The following is a 16807-nucleotide window of genomic DNA, read 5'->3' on the forward strand; positions in this document are numbered from 1 at the left end:
AAAACAGACAGGCAGTCCGTTTTTACCTGATTTCCCCATAGAGGAGAGCGGGACTGGGTCCGTCTCTGCTCTGCACAGTGATCGGAGACGGACCGGTCATCTGCCTGCTCATTAGGCATCGGCAAAGCTACCTCCCACTGAGCAGGCATAATCCGTACAATGGAGGCACCTGTGTGAAAAGGGCCTAAAAATTAAGCAGAAAAATCTTGGTTGGACACTAACCCAGAACAGCCAATAAAAGAACAGATGGTGGCAGTATAGTCACCCTAAAAAAAGTTATTGGATACAATTGATTAATACACCTATCATATTAGTTTTTTTTCTTATAGCTAAAGACTCTATCTCCCACCTGTGAAATATTTTCGTTTCTAAGATTCAAAAGTTGAAAATGATAGTGCAGTTATTGTATTATCATGTATGCAAGGTCAAGGCACAAGGATAAATCATCTGTATTCATTGTACTTGTATGATTTTAAATAAAAATAACTTACTAGTTTGCATCTACTGTCTGATAAAATTTTAGGGTCGGTTTCGATATATTAGCGAATTGGATGCCCAATTCACATAACATGTGAATCATCAGACCGGCTTTCAATTGGGCCAGTTCTCACATGTCCAGGGTGCCCTTATTCCGTTTCTAAAATGGGTCCTCTGTGATTTTGGGTGTGATTTTTTGAAGTACACATTCGCACCTGAACCGGTGAACAAAACCGTACCTGACTGCAAACCGCAGCCGGACGTGTCTGAACCCAGCTTTAAGGTTCATTTCACATACAATATCTCACAAAAGTGACTACACCCCTCACACTTTTGTAAATATTTTATTATCTTTTCATGTGACAACGCTGAAGAAATTACACTTTGCTACAATATAAAATAGTGAGTGTATAGCTTGTATAACAGTGTAAATTTGTTGTCCCCTCAAAATAACTGAACACAACAAACGTGAGTACACCCCTAAGTGAAAATGTCCAAATTGTGCCCAAATTGTCAATGTTTTCTGTGGCCACCATTATTTTCCAGAATTGCCTTAACCCTCTTGGGAATGGAGTTCCCAAGGGCTTCAGAGGTTGCCACTGGAGTCCTCTTCCACTCCTTCATGATGACATTACAGAGCTGGTGGATGTTAGAGACCTTGCGCTCCTCCACCTTACATCTGAGGATGCTCCACAGATGGTCAATAGGGTTTAGGTCTGGAGACATGCTTGGCCCAGTACATCACCTTTACCCTCCGCTTCTTTAGCAAGGCAATGGTCGTCTTGTAGGTGTGTTTGGGGTTGTTATCATGTTGAAATGCTATCCTGTGGCCCAGTCTCCGAAGGGAGGGGATCATGCTCTGCTTCAGTATGTCACAGTACATGTTGGGATTCACGATTCCCTCAATGAACTCCCTATTGACAGCAGCACTCATGAAGCCCCAGACCATGACACTCCCACCACCATGCTTGACTGTAGGCAAGACATGCTTGTCTTTGTATCCCTCACTTGCTTGACACCATCTGAACCAAATAAGTTTATCTTGGTCTCATCAGACCCCAGGACATGGTTCCAGTAATCCATGTGCTTTGTCTGCTTGTCTTCAGCAAACTGTTTGTGGGCTTTCTTGTGCATCATCTTTAGAAGAGGCTTCCTTCTGGGACAACAGCCATGCAGACCAATTTTGGCAATCTTCTTATAGCAGTCTTGGCAGTTTTCTTATAGCCTGGGCCAACTTTATGTAGAGCAACAATTCTTTTTTTCAGATCTTCAGAGATTTCTTTGCCATGAGGTGCCATGTTGAACTTCCAGTGACAAGTATGAGAGAGTGAGAGCAATAGCACCAAATTTAACACACCTGCTCCCCATTCACACCTGAGGCATTGTAATACTAACGAATCACATGACAACGGGTAGGGGAAATGGCTAATTGGGCCCAATTTGGACATTTTCACTTAGGATTGTACTCTCTTTTGTTGTCAGAGGTCTAGACATTAATGGCTTTGTGTTGAGTTATTTTGAGTGGACAGCAAATTTTCACTGTTATACAAGCTGTACATTCACGTGTACATTCTTCAGTGTTGTCAAATGAAAAGATATGATTAAATATTTACAAAAATGTGAGGAGTGTACTCACTTTTGTGAGATACCGTATTAGGGAAAGGTTTGCAACGGTTAGTTTTATTGTTATCAGTGTCCCCACTGGGACTTTTGTGAGAAACTGTACATGCAAATTGGATGCGTTTTGATGTGAAATAACATTCATTTCCATTGAAGCTGTTCAAATATATATGGTGCATCTGCAGTGCAAATATAAAGAGTCCTGTGTGTTTTCTGAGCACTGCTGTGCCGTTCAGGTGCGAATTCTGGGTTCATTGAGTTCTATGGGAACGCTACTGAAGTGCACAAGTGTTCAGTTGTGTTTGGGATTCAGTTCAGGATTCTGTTCAGGATTTCTACATGCATTGCTCTCTTAATACAGTCTACACCCTTTATATACTATGTTTTAGCCAGCACTGAAAACACAGCTTCAACAAAAATCAGGTCCTGAGGCTTGAAAATTTGCATCAGAACTGCATCAAAAATTCACCTGCACCACTGGATGAATGCTTTTTTTTCTACTAGCAGTGAGAACAGACGTACAATTCGCATCGGACATGTGTGAACCCAGCCTAAAGCTACCCTGCATACTAAATATTATCTGGCATACAGAGAGTAGGTTTTCACAGAACTTTCAATCAGAAGGCTAAATTCATGCTATACGCATTTGGAAAGGCCTGCTAAATCTCCCTGCAATCAATCAGATTAAAATGAAGGACTTTAGCACAGATCCTGGTTAGCATTAGCATGTCACTGACTGAACTTCATTCATGAAGTAGTGATTTACGTCTGTGGACCATTGCACTGTATTTTTTTTTCTAACCCTCACTATTATCTTATAGGAAGTCCGAGGTCTTCAGGAGGAGTGCAGTCAAGGAGAGAGTCAATATCATTACATAAACTTAATAAAAAAGGTTAGAAAGTGGCTGCTTGTTAAAATAAATTTCTGTGATTATGGATACATGTAGTTACCCTGTATTTATTTATTAGATTGCTGAAGTACAGATACAACGGGCAGCCGATGAGATGAAGGCCTATGTCTCTCCAGATGCACAGGAAAGGAAGAAAGCTCTCAGGTTTGTTTAATCAACCCTCTTCATATTTTGGTTTGATATACATAAATGGATGGAGCATCATATACATGGTTGAATCTTCTGGTTTAATAGTGTAAAGATTTACTGTGATCAGATCCCTTTGTACATTAATAATGATAGCCTGGGATTTGTTCTATAGCGAAAAACCCTAAACAGGTTCTAATATAAATTCTTAAGTTCGAAATAAAGGAGCCGTCATCACAGTAGGATTAATGTTATATATTTTGTTAGCTGAAATATTTTTTTCTCTCGATTAAATGCATTTTTCTGGATTGGAAGTCCTTTATGTAAATATACCAGCACATAGACTGTTCTCAATACGAACACTAACCCAAGAACAGTACTTTTTAGGTCTTTTTTTCGACCTAATCAGCAAGAGAATAGTGGTTCAGCATATGAGTATGTGGAAAAAGTTTAACTCTTTAATTAAAATCATATATTTTTCAAAAAGACCTGAATTGTCATTTTTACTGAATAAATGCTCTCAAAGTATATACAGTAATTATATGCACATAATGGTCTAATTAGTTCAAGCAGAAAGATAACTGAGTGCTTTAACAGGGTCTGTGGAATCTATATCATGATGCAGCTGAACATAGACAGAGGGGACAAGTCATAGAAGGTGCTACTGAAACATAGAACCCACCCTACCTTTATATCTGACTGCACAAAAGAACAAAGCGATAATGCAACAATAGGTAGGATTAACCTCTTCTAAACAAGTACTGGTGGATAGGGTTCATACACTGTACATCAAGCCTAATAAATTCCCATATATTTTTAACAAGCTTCACTTGGTCGTTTCCAAGCTAAATTGATTATTTTAAAGGGACAGTTTACCCAAAAGGGATATTTATTTGTGGAGCCTGATGGGTTAAGTTAGCCCCAGACCTTTTAGATCTCTCCATCAAGAAGATCTCCCTATGTTCCAACTGCTCCAGAGAAATACACCATTAGTCCCTGGAAGATGTATGAAATCATCACGGGGTTTAAGTCTTCAGCGTTTACGAAAAACCAAAGAAGTTCAGTTGTGAGTGCACTGGCTATTTAAACTATGGAGCGTAGCTATAGATGTATTTTTTATTTTGTGTCTCATTTTCGAATAATTTTTAGTTTTAATTTGCATTACCCTTTATTTATGTTAAAGGTTCACTTAAGACCACATAAAAGACAATTTCATATAGTTATCAAGATTAAAATTGATCTAATTTCTAATGCGACTTCAAATTTTCCGTTATAAAAATGCATCCATCAAGTGAGCACTGACAGACTGTGAACTGTGTATTTTGGTATCTAAATTTAGAACATTTTTGAATCTATGAGGCATTCTTTCCGCGGTCAGAATTATAAATAGTAATACAAGAAATCTAAATAATACCACAACAGATTGTCCGAACTACTTGTTCCACAGTCATATTATCCATCATAGATCTTCCTAGTTTTTCTGTATATAATGGCTAAAGATGTGAAGGGGTTGTGGATATAATGGACAGTATATGGCATGATTCACAGTTGTAAATAAAACTAAGAATTCATATGGGAAACGTGAATGGGGCAGTGACTGGAAACCTTGATCTCTGTACCAAAATACTGTGTAACTCAAGTGTAATAAGTGCAAAAAGTGGAAACATTGCCATTAGCAACATGTACAATTCCAGTTGCCATTATAATGATGCCTGATGGTTTGAAGGGTTGGCCAGCACTGTGTTTTTCATTCTAGGTTTTAAACATTTAGATAACTGTGTATTTCATATTATTTTAATGTTTTTTGAAAAAGAAGTACACTTTCTGTGATCCTCCTACCCAACATCCTTGACCTAAAGTTAAAGTGGTATTAAACCCAAAAGCAAAAATGTATTATATTTACCAGTTATTAGATGTGGTGGCTGCATTCATTTTCTTTTGAAGGCTTTCTTTATTTTATTTTCACCTAGTGTTGTAGCCAGTAAGTCGTGGGGGGAGCTGGGTCAGCAACTTTGGGCCAGGCACCTCCCTTCCTTTGAGGCATGCCATTTTTGGCTTAAGCAAACTGGGAGTATCTTTTTGCATCCATATGATTAGGGCTGTCATTTTGCTATATCATTATATATTCTTGCTCAATTACACCATTGAAGAAGGAGAGATACACATATACTCCGAAACGTGTCGGGTACAAGAATTACTATTGTACTATTTATATTATGATATCATGACAGCACTGTATATCTGCTCTATTACGTTTTGTACTCTTTATATTGAATACATTTTAATACTAGACTAATTTTGCTAACAATCTTTTGTGTCTTTAAAGTCCACCAATAGGGAATTTTGTTATTTTTCTATAATACTGGATGTGGCACAACCATATGCTCAAATATAGCCAACTCACCTGTTAATTAGCCAGTAAGTCTGTTGTTTTTCAAGCTGTCCTGCAGATATAGCAGATAGGGGGTTGAGACAAACAAAAAATTAAGCAATCACAGTTCTCAGTCTTCCCAGAGTAAAGAAGACTGCTCTCTACTGTGCCCCTCCAGTGCTTACTGAAACTTTAGCTGAAGAAGAGGTGGGAGCAGCTTGCACTGGCTCTTAGTCATGAGCTGGGAGGCTAAGCCATCTGTCGATCAGGCATCTTCGTGGATCCCGACAATTTGTTGGGATCCCTTTAGAGCCTAGAGCAGCTCTGTGACGTCAACCGACATCGGCCTTTAGCCCAATGTTGGCTGATTCTGGGTCAAAGGAAAGCACACAAGTAAGTGTACTCCTGAGAGCCAGAAGAGAAGTATGACCAACAAAGCTTTGGCCACACTTTTCTTTTAAGTATCAGTAACACTATATAATTTAGTTTATCATACACCTAATTATTACATCTGCAAATATTACGTAGCCTTGAATTATTTTATTTTAACAGCTAAATGCGTATACACAAACTGGTATATCAGCCAAAGTTTTTTTGTGTAGCATCTTTTGTTATTTACCCACCTTTACCACTCTGCATAGCCAGAAAAGTAACACCTAGGCAGTTGAGTTTAGAAGCATTTTTTGGAAAGCAAAAAAATGCATTCAGGAACGGATGTTCACAGGCATTTGAAATGCCAAGTGCCTGTAACAGCTTGTAAACACTGCTAAACATGGTAACTTGCATTTAGACGCATTTTATTTACAGGTGTTTTTAATGGAGATAAATTTTTGACTATTTGAAAAAAAAATTAAAAACACTCCCAAACGCAAATGTGGCATGTCAAGTTAAATCATTTGTTAATGTGTGTTTGGAAATGAAATATATCTGTTTTGTTCTGCCTCTTAACATTTGAGATAAAACAGTTCTTGGGGGAAAAAAATAGACACCTGCTTATTTCATCACAGCTTCATATGGACTTGTATGTGTTTACTAAACATGTATCTGTAGAAAAACAGGTAATGGCAGTTTGAGTAATTAACATGTGATGCTTGCACTTTCCCACTTATGTTTAAAAAAATCACTTGGGGAGCGGTCTGACCATTGCCATAGTTATCGAAAGCTTGGACCAGTAATTAAAGGTTGGCAAATTTAAAATGGCAAATAAAGAAAAAATAATATAGCACATATAATTGTGACACTAATTTTGTAAATGAATGTTATTAAATATTACCTTTCCTTTTCAAACTGCAGCCACTGTAATTTTCTGAGAATGCATTGCAATATGGCTACCTGGAGTTGTTCTGTACACAGCGTGTGTACTGAGCACTCCCCAGAAACATCATTTCCTGCTTGTGTAATTGGCTCACCAGTTTTTCCAGAAGTCTGCCTAAAATACAAGTCAGATTTCAGGCATCCCCTACAACAAAAATATTATTTTTGGAGAGATACTTTCAATAGGAACATGTGTAAAGGGATGCAGGCCAAGCAGTTTTCCTCATTGGTGCCCATCAGCTGCACACCTGACAGTTAATTATGAAACCACTCACATTAGACCCACTAATCACAGAAAAACACACAAGGATTTCTTCAGAATAGCAAAAGTTAGGAATCTTCAACAAAAGTTGTTATAATCCTTGCAATGTACATAGATCACCCAGAGGGAAATATTTTTTTTACAACAAAAGTGGAGTTAAGCTTTAAAGTGGTTGTTAACCCACTCTGCTAACTTTCTATAATCCGAGGAGGAGAGAGCCGACAGGTCACGTTATCGCCAATCGAGGCTCTGAAAACAGGCAGAGAAGGCATTTTTTTTATAAATCTCAGAGACAGGAGCATCTAGCATAAGGAGATAAAGAGGATTATACAAGATTTTAAATGTTATTTCAGCAGCAGGAGTGGAGGGGACGGCACTTGACACAGAGCAGACAGGCAGGGAGGGGAGGGGGGAGAGAGCACAGAGGAGGACAGAGGAGACCTGCGGCTGATGGAGGCACAAAAACTGGCCACAGTGTCAGGGCTTAACAGCCATGATAAACCATGGTCAATTTACAGAGGGGAGGGTAGAAACTGGCAGGATCAGCCAGGTATTTCAGGTGCTACAGGGGGCCAAATTACAAATTTTTCGGTTAACAAACACTTTAATTATCACACGCATTTATTATGCGTTATTTAACAATCGTTTTTGGCGTTTCCATTAAATATCACATGCAAGCAATAGTGAATTGACATTTTCATTATCATATGTGTTAAGTGGTCACGTGAGTGGATCCCTACCTCCCCTTAAAATGGGTCTCCAAGTTGACGTATTTTGGAGTTTAGATTATAGCACACGTTAAAGATTATATGGCCTTAAATCTTACACCACTGATCCCATTTTTAAAACAGAGAAACCAAGTATGGAAAAATCGTCCCCTGTCTATGATAGGGAAAATTGACCTCATCAAAATTAAGGTATGTCCGGTTATCCTTTACTTTTTATGACATGTGCCAGTGTGGATCACTAAATCTTATTTTAATAAATTAGAAAGTCTGGTTAGTACTTTCCTTTGGTCCCTCTCATGTAAAGCTGGACACACACTATACATCTTTCTGCAGATTTTTTTCTTTACATTTTTTTCTTACATTACACTAAAACCATATAATATGAGGTCAAACCTAAACACTTTCAATTTGTAGGCAATCAAGCAGGCCCTAGCACTACATAGTTGAAGGTAAATCTAAAGGAAATCTAAGAACAAAAGTTGTATAGTGTGTATCCAGCTTAATGCCCTGTACACACGGTCAGACATTCTGACTACAAAATCCATCTGACGGATTTTGGCCCAAACTTGTCTTGCATACATACGGTCGCACAAAGTTGTCGGAAAATCTGATCGTTCTGAACGCGGTGATGTAGAACATGTACGACAGGACTATAAAGAGGGCAGTAGCCAATAGCTTTTGTATCGTAATTTATTCTGAGCATGTGTTGCACTTTGTCCATCGGAATTTAAACAATTGGATTTTGTTGTCGGAAAGTTTTAGATCCTGCTCTTAAACTTTGTGTGTCGGAAATTCAGACGGAAAAAGTCCCATGGAGCCCACACACGATCGGATTTTCCGACAACAAGATCCGATCGCACATTTTCCGTTGGAAAGTTTGACCGTGTGTACAGGGCCTTAGTCTCAAGGTGCTGCAGGAACCCTGGGGCCAAGGGTGGCTGGCCTTGCCAGACTGGCAGAAGTAATACCTTGTGGGCCAAATGGTATTCACGCGCCAATGGCTTCTAGGCGATGACAGCAACTCAGCCACGGTATTAGAAGCGGCAGTTTTGGGTTCATACAAAAGTCTACACTTGCCTCTATTTAGGAGATGTAGATCTTTTCTCCCATTAACAAGTTCAATGAAAGTCACCATCAGGTCGTGGGTTAACTTTCCAGCAATTGATACAACCTGATTTTAAGGGTATATCACCTACCACCCCACTGTGAATGAACCCTTGCGTTCCGCAGTTTTATGAAATGCAGGATCCAGGGCTCTGGGCTATCAAAGGGATTAAAAAGGTTGGGGATATTAAACGGGATGGAATTTACTCTCTTTTGATCAATTGAAATCTGAATTCAATCTCCCAAACAAATATTTTTTCCACTACCTACATACATACATACCAGTCACAATATCGGGCCCTGGGGTTAGGGACTCAGCCTTCGGTCTTGGAAAATGTATTGCAGGATGACTTTTGAACTAAAACATTGCCAATTACCTATAAGGGGTTGTTTAGGATAACTCCTCATAGGATCCTCCATTGTAGGGAGAGATGGCAGATGGAATGTGATGACATGTGGGATCGTCCCTTTTAATACCTAGTCACAGCAAGAGACAGGCTGATTAATTTTAAATTTCTACATCTGTGTTACTTTACCCCGGCCCATTTGGCAGACATATACCCATCATGTGCAGCACTATGTTGGCGATGCACACATTCCCCTGCCAATTTTGAACATATCTTTTGGAAATGCCAAGCTATTGGGGATTTCTGTATGAGGGTATTACGTTGCATAACTGACGTCCTTACCATCCTGATTCCTCAATCCATCTCAGTGTGTCTTCTTGGCTTAGTTGATGCCGTGGTCCCATCTAATGCACACAGGACCCTTCTTAACATTTTATTATTTTATTCCCATAAGGCCATTCTGCTACATTGGAAAAAAAACAGCTCCCCCAATTGTGTTCTTCTGGAAGGGATTAGTTAATTCTATAATGCCCTTTTATAGAGCCACATAAATCTCCAGGGGAGATATATTTACAGAGGTCTGGCAGGCGTAGATGGACACATCCTCCAGTGTGGGGTAAGGGATGGATAATATAAATTCTTCCAGAGGATTTACTCTTGAGTAGCAGTCGGGACAGATACTCAGATAAAGGACGGCTTATCATCAATGTTCTCTAATTATAAGGTATTAGTGAATACTCTTGATTTTTTTGACTGAAATGTATGTGACCTTAGTAGAGCTGGGTGGGCTGGGGCCAACCATCCCTTATACATTTACAATGGGGCCTGATTTTCACAGCTTTATCATTCCAGCCCTTTGGGGCTTCATGGTTGGAAGGGAAACAGTTGTGGGGTTTGATAGGATGAGGGGGGGGGGGCTTTATTAGGTTGATATATGTATTTTTGTTACACGGCCCTGCATGGCCAACTTAAGGCAATCTCTATTGTATTTGCCAATTGTTGGAAAACTCAATAAAATAAAAATAAATGCAAAAAAAAGTGGTCACGTGAGTGACATAATACACGCGATAACCTTTTGTGAATTGTGCCCATTGTCACACAGCTGCTTCACTGTCCTGTAAGCAAGCAACTGATGTAAGAAAAAGTGTGAGAAATGACTCGGTGTACATGTACTGATAAGATAACATAGAGGAGAGTTTAGGGGCAACTGAAAAAAACGCCCAACTCCTCCTAAACATCCGTTTACCTGCAGCAGTGTACATGAAGCCTTACTAACCTAAATTAAGCCTGCAATGTTTAACTACTTCCCACCCGCCCAATGTATATATACGGCTGGGTGGGAGCCTTCTACTTCTGACTGGACGTTGCTGAACATCCTTCAGAAGTAGGGGGATTGCGTGCGTGCCCGCGCAGCGGCGCGATCCCGATGCGCCTGCGTCACCCGGACACGGTGCATCTCGGATCAGCAGGAGGGCTCTGTGATTGGCTCTCCTGATCACATGACGGCCGTGTCCAATCACAGCCGTCATGTGATGTAAACAAACAGCCGATTGCTAGGCAATCGGCTCTCCTCTCCTCACACGGAAGCCGTCGCCGAGGAGAGGAGAGCAGATCGCTGCAGCCGGCTGATGATCAGTGAGTATGAGCTGTTTTTTACAGCTTTTTACTCACTGATCACCAGTCTAGTCTAAAACACAGTGTAAACACAATGTCCCCACACATGTCCCCAAATAATAAAAACACATGTCCCCAATAATAAAAACACATGTCCCCCACGTATGTCCCACTAAAATCACATGTCCCAATGATTATCTGCACACATATGTCCGTGATCACCTGCACACATCTGTACATGATCATTTGCGTACATGTGTCTGTGACAAACCAATTATTATACGCTTAACAGAATTTTTTTTACCAAAGACATGTAGCAGAATATATTTTGGCTTAAATTTATGACAAAATTCGATTTTATTGGATTTCTTTTAAAATAGAAAGAAGAAAATATTGTTTTTTTTTTCAAAATTTACGTTATTTTTTCGCTTATATCGTAAAAAATAAAAAATGGAGTCGTGAATAAATACCACCAAAATACAGCTCTATTTGTGCAAACAAAATGATAAAAATTTCATTTGGGTACAGTGTAGCATGACCACTCAATTGTCATTGAAAGTGCTAGAGCGCTGAAAGCTAAAAATTGGGCTGGGAAGGAAGGGGGCGAAAGTGGTTAACTACAAGCAAAAGACAAATATAAGGAGATGCAGTTCTTGGAAAAATTCAAATACAATAAATACATACATACAAATGACTTACTCTGTAGTGATTATGTAGCCTTACATTAGGTTGAAACACTGCTTTCCTTGACATTAAATTCAGGATCATGCCAGTCGCCAATGGATTTCAGATTTTCCTATACTACCGTAACATGCACATGATTCTACAATATATGAAACTGTAGACTACACTTTAACAATTAAGTTCATTCACAGTCGCAGAAAGAAATATTCTAATAGGTTACTCTAGCTCTACTTATCTTTGGTTCAGCTTTCCTAAATCTGCCATGGAAAGTGTGTACTCATGCTGCACAAGGAAAGAATTGTGCCTAATATGTGCATTTTAAACACAATCAGAACACTGTGGTCTTAAAAGCACATGCACGTGCATGTATACATTAACAACTATCTTTTCCTTATACAGTTATATAGCAGCACAGACATGTAAATTACCAGTAGTAGTAAAAAATTAAGCAGTAAATACTTGCAATAACTTACCTTGCTATATATATATATATATATATATATATATATATATATATATATATATATATATATATATACAGTATCTCACAAAAGTACACCCCTCACATTTTTGTAAATATTTTATTATACCTTTTCATGTGACAACACTGAAGAAATGACACTTTTCTACAATGTGAAGTAGTCAGTGTACAGCTTGCATAACAGTGTAAATTTGCTGTCCCCTCAAAATAACTCAACACACAGCCATTAATGTGTAAACCACTGGCAACAAAAGTGAGTACACCCCTAAGTGAAAATGTCTAAATTGGGCCCAATTAGCCATTTTCCCTCCACGGTGTCATGTGACTCGTTAGTGTTACAAGGTCTCAGGTGTGAATGGGGAGCAGGTGTATTAAATTTGGTGTTATTGCTCTCACTCTCTCAACTGGTCACTGGAGGTTCAACATGACACCTCATGGCAAAGAACTCTGAGAATCTGAAAAAAAGAATTGTTGCTCTACAAGATGACCTAGGTTATAAGAATATTGGCAAGACCTGAAATTGAGCGGCAGTGCAGTGGCCAAGACCATACAGCGGTTTAACAGGACAGGTTTCATTCAGAACAGGCCTTGCCATGGTCAACCAAAGAGGTTGAGTGCACATGCTCAGCATCATATCCAGAGGTTGTCTTTTGGAAATAGATGTATGAGTGCTGCCAGCATTGCTGCAGAGGTTGAAGGGGTGGGGGGTCAGCCTATCAGTGCTCAGACCATATGCGACATACTGCATCAAATTGATCTGCGTGGCTGTCGTCCCAGAAGGAAGTCTCTTCTAAAGATGATGCACAAGAAAGCCCACAAACATTTTTCTGGGTAGTACAGTGAGGGGACAGATTCTAAAGGGGGTACAGTGATCTGAGGTGTGACGGAATTGGGGCTCATCTGAGTACTGGAGGTACAGGAATTGGGGCCCATCTAAGGCATGAGAATGCAGTGTTGTTAATTAGTCACTATTATTAAGTAGTTTACAGCATTTACTTTATAAAAAACCCTTTTCGTGATTGAGAGTGTGAAGTTAACATTTTATTTGTTATATAATCGACACGCTCAATTTCTTTAAAAAAAATTAAATTGCTACACTGTGCTCAAAAGGTTATCTACCACTGATATAGAGTCTGCATATGAGTCATGTGTTATGTCTGCTTATTGTGATTAGGAAAATATGGATAGAGGTGGGGGTTGCCTAGGCATATTGTGCCATTAGATGATGGCCATCCACCTAGACAGTTCCCTCCAGCCGACATCACAGTCATGCTTTTACAACTCTTTGCTTGTGAGTGCAACTAACACTTGTTTTAATTTATAATTATCAATAAATCTTACCACTACACTATGCTCTGCCTGGTGCCCCCCCCCTTTTTTTTTCTGCTTGCGGCTAAATGGTGCCATTAATTTTTAATTGAAACTTAATTTATGTTGAAAAAAAACACATCAGCAGGAACTATATGCGCTACAGTGGTTTTAGTAAACGTATCTTTTCCAGACTGATTTTTAAATGTGAGTGTCATAACTACCTGCATACGTTCAGTGTTATTCATGTCGCATTTGGGTCCCCTTTGCCTTGCACCAGTGATGGCAGACCCCCACTTGGACTGGAATGACACTGACACACCTGAACAATTTCAGTGAGCTTTATTTAAGGCAGTAAAAACCCTGAAAAATGGCATGAGGCTAACAAAAGCAATGTCAAACAGTTTATAGCACAACACACTTGGCATTAAGATGGCTTATCTATGAGCATAGGCTCTGACTACAAGCAAGCCACTCTGTCTACTTCTGTTCCCATGGCCAGTGAAATGTTAAATCAGTCCTTCTGGTGTTGAGGTTCATACTCTGATGGAGTGATCACCCCACCCCCCTGAGAGTATTTTACTTCCAAAGACCCAGAAAACATGCAGACAAAATGGCCAAAGGCCTCTCACCACAGATGCATTCCTTGGTCCCTGACAGTCTCACAATGACAAGTGAAAGGTCCTGGCCCTCTGACTAGTGGTTCCCTCTAAAGCTGGCAACATTTCAAGGCTGTCCCCACTCATCCCTACTCAAAGGGAAACCACCAAAGTCTCTCACAAAATCCGGAATGTTCAGCAGCCCACAGTAGTTAATATGCACCATTGGGAATTCTTGGACACAGCAACCACAGTGAGCTGGGCTTAACCTGTAGTTGGTGGCCAATTATAGTTCTCCTGGCCCACCCAGCCAGTAAAACGTACTCCTTGTCCCATTGTCAGCTATGAGTCCAGTCCTAGCTGGGACAACATTCAGTTGGAGTCCATTCTGAGTCTTCTACCTCCTTGAGCTGTCCTAGGCTGGAAGAGCTAAAAAAGGCAGAAATAAAGCACAGCTGGGGGGATGTTAAAGGAGACCTGCTGGCACTATATCCAGTTCAGTGTTATAAAGTATCTCATCAAAAAAGGAAACCCCTATTGCAGATTATGTGCCAGTCAACCAAGCAGGGTGCTTTAAATAACCTTTACTATTGCTTTTTTACACACCGATAATACAACCTCTGCTGTTGCATTATGGGCAATGAAAAATACATTGCGGAAACAACTTCACAGATGCCTATATCCCTGTTCTCAATCTCATTATTAAAAATTAGGAAAAGCAGGGATAAAATGTTGGCTGTGTATTTATTAATTCCTAAATGATTTATTCTGTATAGTAGAATGAACCATGAACTGATATTAAATGTGTTAACTAGGCAGCCAGTCAGAAGAAAACTAAAATTAATATTTACATAAAACTATCCTGAGTACTGTAAACAACCTCAGCCACTGGTATAAAATTGGCAGACAGCTTAACAGCCCTGCTAATAACAGTTAAAATACTGTTAATATTTTCATCTGCAGAATAGTTTTAAGCACCTAGCCTTATAATATTGTTAACCTACTACATGTTTTGCATTTGTTGAGAGTGTGTGTGTGTGTGTGTGTGTGTGTGTGTGTGTGTGTGTGTGTATATAATTGTGGGGGAATTAGCTTGTGGGGATCACCTTTTTTCTGAAGGACGGTCAGCAAATGGGCACTTTCTTAAAAATCTGGTGGATGCCAGGTTTATTTGCAGGAGGTTTGCAAAGTAAAAACAAACAGTAAATTACATCCTTGCCGTCCGGCGCTAACTAAACAAATAATCTCCTCTCTATCCAGTGCAGGGCTGGTCCCCATCGCCCACAAAACACGCGGAAAAGCAAACTTTTTAGTCCCACACCCAGAGCTCCTCTCACTCAGGTCATTTCTGAGTCTCAAAACCAGAGCGACCTGCTGTGCTCTCTTCCTGGATATTTAAAGTCCAGCTGACTAGTGGACCCGAACATTTGGACCATAACCCAGCCTGCCACAAAGGCTGGAAAAACCGGGCCGGATTCTGGTTCAGTCCCTTACAATGGAACAAATGCGATAGGTGAAATGTACCTATTATCGTGTATCTCACCTCGCATACTGTCACAATATATATAGTGAGGCACTGGCTGGATTGTGGGTGGTGTTTGTTTCACCTACACAAGCTAAGGGACTCCAGAGGTTTGTGATTGATATGGAGAGAACAACATTTTGTTTTTATCATTATCATTCACTGTGCACTGGGAGCAGCAGTTGCAGATACCTTTTTGAAGATATTCACGGAGGATTTCCACCGTCCATTTTTCACTATTATTATTCACTTGTTATTTATGATGTGTCACTTAGCACATTGATTTTTTACAAACGCAGGACTTTTACAGATCGGTGTTCCGAATAGTGTTTGATACTGTTTTGATAACTTTTTTTAAATTATTTTTTTATTTTCTTTGATATCTTATGCTCAAATCTCACTTGGGATTGGCACGGTTTTCACTTGGATTTCCATTATTAATCAATTTTTTGTAATTTTATGTTCACTTATCCTTTATTTTTTATATTTAATTTTTTATAATAAGGCTTGCACTTTTATGGTATTGACACAGGTGCATGTGATTTCATATGGAATTTTCTAATAACACTAGACACTAACACTTGTTATAAAGGTATTTTTGGGGTTTATGATTATTTACCAGCATGCTGAAAATGTATACACCAGTCAGTTTATAGCCTCTTTTCACAAATCTGATTTTGGTTTATTTTTTCATTTAGTGTTTAAACTTAAAGGTATAGCGCCAAGTCTATTTTTCTCTTCATCATTTATTAGACCTTAAGTTTCTGTTCCGGCTTCTGGAGCCCAAAGGCTTTTTGGCGCTTTGGCCCGGGATAGAGCTTCCATTGCTTAGGTCCACATCTTACCTGGTAGCCAGAGCCCATGAATTACCGCTGGGTGGAAAGGCTGACTGCTGACAGAACACCAAAAAGAGGACAACCTGTTAGTGGGAAACTAATCTGAATTTAGTTAGTAGCTTGAGCGAGCAGATGTTTTGTCTGTTTTGTGATGTTGACTTGACATAGTGGCAAATTTGTTATACTGGGCTGAGATTTTTCCCATTTTGGAGCCCGGGGGTTGAAACCCTGTAATTAGTTCTGAAAATGTGTCTGAAATTTATTAATGTTGCTGTTTTGAACTTGAATGGGTGGTTGATAATTATACAGCAGAAGTACCTGACAACTTTCCTCTATTAGTCATGGTTGGGGAGTCGGATGAAACTTTCCTTTAGTGCCAGAAATAACAGAAATATAGGTGACCGGAGAAGATTTTGGGACCACACAGTTGTGGGATCCCAATTTGACAAATGCATGAAATAATGTAAAAGTAATACACAAGGGTAACCTAAGAACCAGAATTT

General features: G+C 39.5%; 1 protein-coding gene across 1 annotated transcript in view; it reads left to right on the plus strand.

Moving 5' to 3' along the window:
• The window catches only part of IFT81 (intraflagellar transport 81), a 235567-nt gene that overhangs the window by 191068 nt on the left and 27692 nt on the right, over positions 1–16807 (plus strand). The window contains exons 16-17 of the mRNA XM_077461990.1: positions 2919–2990; positions 3067–3152. Coding sequence (XP_077318116.1) covers positions 2919–2990; positions 3067–3152 — 158 coding nt within the window. The remainder of the gene's footprint in view (positions 1–2918; positions 2991–3066; positions 3153–16807) is intronic.

The sequence above is a fragment of the Lithobates pipiens genome, unplaced genomic scaffold, assembly GCF_037356315.1.
Source record: "Lithobates pipiens isolate NorthernLeopardFrog02 unplaced genomic scaffold, aLitPip1_a1.2 Scaffold_3, whole genome shotgun sequence".
Lineage (NCBI taxonomy): Eukaryota > Metazoa > Chordata > Amphibia > Anura > Ranidae > Lithobates > Lithobates pipiens.